Genomic DNA, 7,857 nt, shown 5'->3' with positions numbered 1-7,857 from the left:
CAAAAAAGAAAAGGACCATATGGTTAACCTAAAGGGTAATATGTTGCCAAAGGTTTAGAGTTTAATCCTCAACGAATATATATAATAATATCCCTGTTTTCCCCCTAAATGAATTCAGTTAAGGAGACAATAATAAGAAACATCAAAAGTCAAAATAGAATATCTTCTTTCTTTTATCACTTAGGAGCCGTCTCATGTATGGTTTTGAATGAGAGAAAGAAGTGAGGAATCCTCTCCATTCGTTGTTTTTCTTTCTATTACTTTTTAAAATAGCTGCTTAAAAAAAATGCAAGAAGTAGACTGTTGCAAAGAAAACGAGATGCAGAGAGCAAAAATGAAGCAGGAGTGAAAATGAGAAGCAGGTGCGCGGACACAAGCAGAAGGAAGTGACACTGAAGTTTGGAAGAATTAACTACTGTATTGAGGGTTTTGTTATCGGAGGTTGTGAGAATTGAAAATTGCTATTAAATACACCCAACTATGTTTTTCACTAAACATAGACAGTTTGTTTGGATTACCAGTAAAAAAAATAATTTTTTTTTTAATCTGACTTTTACAAACTCAAGTTAGGGTAGAAGTTAGTATAATATGACTTATACTTGGATTGATTTTTGTAAAAAAAAATCAGCTTGGTAAACTAAAACTTGTTTGAATAATTAATAGAAAAACAACATTAAATATAATTATTAAAAAAGACATAAATTTTATTAAGTAATATATATTTAATATTATATGTTATAATGTGACAATTGTATATTGAAAATAAAACTATTAAAAAAAAAAATCAGTCATTGTTACGGAGAAATTGAAAAATAATTAATGCTTTCTCCTGTTATTACTAAAAATGAGTTTTTCTTAAATTTAAAAAATAAAATTATTAAAAATAGAGATAATGGAAGACGCTGTGCTTGGATCTGTTCTTGTTTTTTCTTCTCGCCACAATAGAGGAGAAGATAGGCTACAGAAGGAGGGTCAAATAGGCAAGTGACAAATAATTAATGCCTATTGTTAAAAGTAAGATAATGGAGTTTCAATCCAAAAACTCATGTGAACTCAAAAGTCAGATTACAAATATCAACATCATTTTTAAAAAAAAGCAACTTTTACCAATTAAGTGCATATTTGGAGGCCTAAACGTGATCCCAAACAGGCTTTTAATGCCAAAAGATATTAACATTGCTTATTTATAAAGGTGATTTTAGACTTCTAAATACCTGATAGGCTTTGTCAAAACTTATCTAAACACCCTCTAGGTCAACATTTTATTCCATTCCATCCTCCTCTTTCCATGAGTGACCTTTCTAAAAACCAAGCAAATCCTAAGATGGTAAGATCAGAAAATGAAATCCACTATCTCAAAAGGAATTTGAATGGGAGTGATTTAATAATGAATTTTTTTTTGTATTTTCAAGTTTTTTTGGGCCAAATTTTATGTTATGAAAATTATTCATACATAGTCATCATTTAAAAAACTTGAAAAAGCTTGCTTGATGCTAGTCCTTCAATGAAGATAACTTAATGCGTTAAATAAAATATAACTACAATCATCCTGTGTACATTAACTAACACATTAAGATGAAGAAAGGTTTCTTTTTACAAGGTTTCCACATCCCCAGTGCTAAAAACAAGAGGGGAAATAGAATAAAAATAAAGGGGGAAAAAGTTCAACATTAAATTTGTACGCCAAGTCAATTGTTAGTGCAAATTTTGGATCCTTTTCGTTTATGTATTCATCCATTCCCCAGGGGAGGGGGAGTGGCATGGAGAATGTGACTTCGTATAGGATCCACATTTTGTACGTATACACATTTACTATCTTCTCTTTAGTACCCCTCTGCATTGCACATTCTACATTCACAGAGGATCCAACCAGGTAAGGGCAATCTAATCCATTTGAACATTTTATATTGTGCTCTGTAAGATGATGCAAATCCTTGATGCCGCAAATCCTATAAAGGAAATTGGCAAAGTTAGTTGTTATCATTCATTCCTTCGTTTGCCCACTGCTCCCACCTTTGCTGAAAGCTTGAGAGCTGGACTCGCCACCCGAACCAGCCCGAGCAAATGCACGTCGGAAGCCGGATAGTTCTCTTGAACTATATTCTTCATCATACAAATCAAATTCAGAACTGCTAAAGCTTACACCATTCATCATCCTAAATCTCATAATTTCTTCATCATACTGTCCAGAATCATAAGCAGTGCTCTGACCATATTTCACTCCGTTGGATAGGTCAACTGGTTCACTGCCACTATCTAAGGCTCTTACGACCTGATCAGAACCAAGAGGTGTATTAGTTGGTGGTTCTTTCTCTTAAAGATGGTCAGATTGTAAATATAGATAACGGGCAGAATTGTGTCAAAAGGTAACAGTCATAGTAGTGACATGAGAAATATAGTTTGGAGAACCGTGATGGATGTTTCTAGTTTTTCTAATACCTGAAGCATCCGGGGCCGTTTTGGAGCAGAATGGCGAACACATGCTGCAGCTGCGTCAATCATTCTAAGTACTTCGCTCTCCACATAATGATTTTCAAGCCTTGTGTCTATTAGTTTGTTGAAGTCACCAGTATCAACTGCATGAATGAGATGAGGTCTGGCCTGTAAATGAGTATCGATCTCAGAAGTCTGTTACTTGAATCACAAGACCCTAACAATAATCACCAGTCGATGATGTGAAGCACATCTGATCATGATCTTACATAAGGGAAAAGGGAAACTTTCAAAGATTGATTTAACGTAAGATTCACAATAATTAAGAGATTGCTTAAATTCTACTTAGTGGGATTACATGACTTGGAAGTCTTAACTTCTAGTTTGGATGATGGGTATCTCCTATGATTTATTGGACTCGTTCCAATGCTTTTAAAAAGGAAATCTACAATATTATTTGACAGAGACGTGTCTTTAGCATGATCACTGTAAATTATACTCAATTGAGTAGCAGTCCATCAGAATTTCAATTGGCCTATAAAGTCTCCCTTAGGAGGGTAAAATTTGCTCAGATGTTCTAATGCTTTTTCAAGCTGTATCAAGAGAATAACTTTCTTTTTATGAACTAATGCTCTAATGAGTTAAAAAATCTAAAGGGTGACCATTAACAGACCCAGAAAATGTGCAACCGTTTCACATACAATACACACAAACTACCAGAAGAAGAACCTTGGTTAGCTGCAGTTGTAAAAAATGTATTACATATATAAAAAAGGGAAGTTAGATACAAACATGACGTGCTTTTAAAAAATGGCATATTATGCCCTAAAAGTTAGCACGCGAATGGTTGGAAGGATAATGGTTTCCAGAGCATTGTTTCATCAACATCATAAGACAAAGGATATGGTGAAAACAAAAGAACAAAAATATCATATTTCCAACAAAATTTCCATGCAAAATAAAGAAAAAGGTTCATTCATACCCACTCAACCAAACTCTCTTCTCCCAGTGGTTGAGTTTGATCAACTGGTTTCCTTCCAGTCAAAAGCTCTAGGAGACAACTCCAAAGGAGAAGACATCCGACCTATCTGTTAACTTTCCACTTGTTGCATACTCTGGAGCCATGTACCTTCAAGGTGAAGCAGGAATTATACAATATGCAAAGCTAGAATAGGGTGTATTAAAGTCGGTTTTCTAGCAAATACATTCATTATTGCACTTCCGTACTATGTATCTCACATAAGTTTTGCTGTAATATCAAACCTTAAAAGCTTGGCCGATTTGTGAGGGTCAATACTACTTTACATTCCAATTGACAGTAATGAAATAAAATTTTGCAGGGGTAATGTTTCAGTCATTAGCCAAAGTGATATCATGAGAGGTAAGTATTAAAAGCACAATCGGCTTGCAAAATTCTACAAACCACCAATCTCTCCTAGTTTACGCAGTTGTTCTTTCTTTCTTTCTTTGAAATCCCAGAAGGTATTTCCCATTCAAAGTAAGTTGCAACTCCCAGAGAAAACCATGATACATTATAATCCATGGCTCAATGTTCAGAGAAATAAACCCTACCCGAAGGTTCCCATGACACGAGTTGATACATGAGTATCGGCATCATCTGTTAGCCTCGCAAGTCCAAAGTCCGAAACCTGAGTTAAAACATCATCAAACTATATTGAATGAAAATAAATTAAGAGACATCAACTTTTGACTAACGAATATATAACAGTTTCCAAAAGGAAACTCATATTGAAGAAGAAAATTTGAAGTATATAGTACCTTTGCCACATAAGCATCATCCAAAAGTATATTTGCTGACTTTATATCTCTGTGGATAATCTTTGGGTGGCCTAGAAATAGATAAAACGCTATAGTTGGCTTTTGAAAGACAAATTTAAAAATTTGCAGTGATACAAGAAAGTGCTTAGAAGACCAATTTTGTGCTTGACGAAAAATACATATACACAGCACAGTCGATATCTTTTACTTCATGTTTGTTAAAAACTAGACCAACATGCATGAGAGAAATCTCGGAACTTAAGAACACAGATAGATAAAGTAAGGTGGCCCAAAGGTAACACAACTTTCGAAAGCATCATTTGAACCTCTGAATAATGTTAAGAATTGAGGGCAAAATGTAAGGTGCCCTAGCCTATGGCCCTATGAGCACTTTTGTCCATTCATATTGACATCTAGCAGTTCATCAAATAATAGCACAGTTAAGAGATGAAATGAGTGAACAGCCACATAAAGAACTATAGTCTTTGGCCTAGACGACAGAAAATCAAGGGCAACTGCTCTGGCAATGTGACAATAGCATAATGGTTTGCAAAGGATGATTATTTTACTGTGGGAATATATGAAAACAATAAAACAAAACCAGCACTTACAATCCTCATGCAGATATGCCAGACCTCTTGCGGCACCAATTGCTATCTTCACCCTCTTGGCCCAATCTAACACTGGCATTCCTTTTCCTGTTCGCACATACAAACAGTCCACCAATTACAATCATGGATTCATAAATTAGAGGGCATATAAACCCAGTTTATTATGAATTGTGAAAAACTCACATTACCGTGCAAGTGATGATCGAGCGTTCCATTGGGAACAAACTCGTACATAAGAATCTTTTGCTGCTCGGATATGCAATAACCGACTAACGATACTAAATGTCGATGATGAACACGACTGATAATCTCCACTTCTGCACGAAATTCCCGATCGCCTTGCCCACTGCCCGCCTTCAGCTTCTTGACTGCTACAACTCTTCCATCTGCCAGCCAACCCTTGTAAACGCAACCAAATCCCCCCTCTCCAATAATGTTTTGACTAGAAAACCCATTTGTTATCTCCATAATACCTTCATAGCTAAAAGCAGTCTGGGCACTCATGGGCTGCACTGTCTCTGAAGTTCCCAAAGATTGCACACTTCCCGTTTGGCTCCCATTTTTGTAGGGGTCATCTTGCAGGGGCTGCAGTCCGTAGTAACGCATATCACCTGATGATCAAAACCAAAATCATCAGAAATGAAGTCTGATGCACAAACTTAAGTATGCAAAAAATGGCTGCTTACTATATACCTGCTTTCGTATTTGGCGGTATATGCGATGCATCATGGACGGCCCCTCGTTTCCTTTTCTTATTTTCGCGACCAAAAACATAAACCAACGAAGACAACGATACAGACTCCAGCGAATGCAATACCCACATATTTTGCGGCATTACCGTCGCCGCCACTGCCACCTTCACCTCCTGACGTTGACGGCACTGAGTCGTCAGAAGAAACATTTGGTCTTGTATTTGAGCCAGCGTTAAGCCCTTGTGAGTGGGGAGGTGAAGGATGATTAGAACCAGATTCAATACCCCCTCCAACCTGCGTATGTGGCGGTGGGACGCTTTGAGCAAGCGAGGGAAAAATGACACTAACATTCACAGAAGACCTGTCGTGTGAATCTGCTGATGACGCTGACTGTTCAGGGGGACCGGGAGAGAGATTTCCCCTGTTACTCAACAATGAAGGCGGCGGTGGCGGTGGCGAAGAGGTGGGAAGTTGCAAGTGTAAGGGTGGAGGTGGTGGTGAATGAGGCGATTGCTTTGCCGATGAACGAGCCGGTGGCGTTGCCCGTGGAGGCGATGGTGACGGTATCGGTGGCGGAGGCGGTGGTGGTGATTTCTTGGAAGGTGATTCTTTAGGTGATGGTGAGCTTGGCAGAGTCAGATTAATCTGAGACGGCAATGGCGGTGTCTTCGAAGAGGAGTTAGAATCAGTAGACTTCGGTGGCGAAGCGTCATGCTCATCCGAATCCTTTTTCGACTTTGGAGGGGGCGCTGCCGGTAGCGTCTTTTTATCTTCCTGCGAGCGTTTCTCGAAATTAATGTTTATCATTGGAGCAAGCGATCCTTCTGGAGACGGTAAATCCTTGTCCTTTTCATCGCTAGAAGTCATTTCTATTTCTATCAGAAATTCTATTCTCAGGGCGGCTCTTAGAATAAGAAGAAAATGGAACGCCCGTTGGTTTTCTCAGAATGAACGGCAAACAGATGAAATGTGCGGAAACATCAAACAGAAATGAAGAGAGGCATTGATATGAAAACTATTTCTGTAAGCCAAACTTTCGTTCTGCACATCAAAGCACAAACAATCGGAACAACGAGAATAAACTTCCGTCGGGAGGGACATGAAGCTGGAATTGCCACAACGATGCAATGCGTTGACAAGAAAGAGAGTGTGTGCGATTGTGCTTGAAATTGAACGAAATTTTTTGACAAAGAAAGTTCAAGGAAAAATTATTAGCGTATAGGGGAAAAAATCCAGAAATCCTGAAAAAGCTCCGTGCGATTTTTTGGGAAGAAGAAGGTAGTTTCGAATTTCGACAGAGATTCTGTGTTGCTCGTCCTTGAATTTCGGGTTACCGCGCAACGAGAACTGGGTCAAACTTCAGAACGGGCCACGTCACTATTAGCGGTCCCGGATCTTCTAACTTGACCCGATTTTACCTTGAAACAGCCACAGACAGCTTAACCCAACTTCTTCCCGTTGTATTGAAGGGGCAAAAAAACTTAACCCTGCAATTTGGTCTCAACTTTAAAATCTCGTCAATATATTTGTATTTTGTATAAATACTTTTTATTATTATTTTATCTTTTATTTCACTAATAAGATATAAAAAAATTTATTTACACGTGATTTTAAAATTAGGAGAATTATTCAGATTAAAAAAACATTATATGCTTAAAAAAAGAGAATTAGGAATGGTAACCTCTACCCTAAGCATATATACCCTACGCTGCATCTATATTTTTTGTGTTTTTCAATTAACTATATTTTCTTACCCTCTGAGGCATTCATTCGATTATGCTATAGTTCTTAATATAAGATCTCATTTGATTTTTATTTTGATTCTAATTATAAAACTCCAATCTTTTTCTTATATTTGTGGATTTTTTTCTAAAGTAGTCCCTCTAATAATAGTAGTTCTAATTAATAAACCTAATTGTAAGGATATTTTAGGAAAGACAACACATATTTATTATCCATAATAACTTAGCTTATTTTATTAATATCCTCGAATTAGTCAATTAGTTCTTATAATTATAACTGGATATAGTATTTAGTTTGTTGATAATTTTATTACTCTTTTGTTTCTTAATCTTTCGGTAATTAAGTTATAGCTTCTTATGATCAAACTAGCTGGTACATAGCTTCACAAATCAAAACATGGTTCTGCAAAAACTACATTCTACTTGATTGTTGTTTTGCATATTCCTTTGGTGCAATTCGTAAAATATTTTATTGGAATCAAGAAAAAATTTTAAATTTTACTGACTACATCTTAAAATTTAATAAGTTTTTAATTTTACTCCGATTTAGTATATAGATTTTTAAGGCAATAATAATCTAAAAATAATAAATTAGAAATA

General features: G+C 36.5%; 2 protein-coding genes across 2 annotated transcripts; both read right to left on the bottom strand.

Annotated features, from left to right (window-relative positions):
• Window positions 1–1,984: 1,984 nt before the first annotated feature.
• On the bottom strand, window positions 1,985–5,560 carry LOC114743552 (proline-rich receptor-like protein kinase PERK12). The gene is given in 9 exon segments (XM_028931764.1): window positions 1,985–2,272; window positions 2,440–2,601; window positions 3,416–3,492; window positions 3,495–3,562; window positions 4,006–4,082; window positions 4,213–4,283; window positions 4,824–4,910; window positions 5,012–5,434; window positions 5,517–5,560. Coding segments are annotated over 8 exon segments (1,248 nt in total). The 5' UTR covers window positions 5,430–5,434; window positions 5,517–5,560.
• Window positions 5,561–5,575: 15 nt separating this feature from the next.
• On the bottom strand, window positions 5,576–6,382 carry LOC114743551 (formin-like protein 3). Its single transcript, XM_028931763.1, has one exon. The coding sequence runs from the start codon at window positions 6,380–6,382 to the stop codon at window positions 5,576–5,578; it is 807 nt and encodes a 268-aa protein (XP_028787596.1).
• Between the last annotated feature and the right edge of the window lie 1,475 nt (window positions 6,383–7,857).

The sequence above is a fragment of the Neltuma alba genome, unplaced genomic scaffold (assembly GCF_004799145.2).
Source record: "Neltuma alba isolate B1F8T4 unplaced genomic scaffold, ASM479914v2 tig00004045_pilon, whole genome shotgun sequence".
NCBI lineage: Eukaryota > Viridiplantae > Streptophyta > Magnoliopsida > Fabales > Fabaceae > Neltuma > Neltuma alba.
This window is presented reverse-complemented; position numbering and strand designations above follow the sequence as displayed.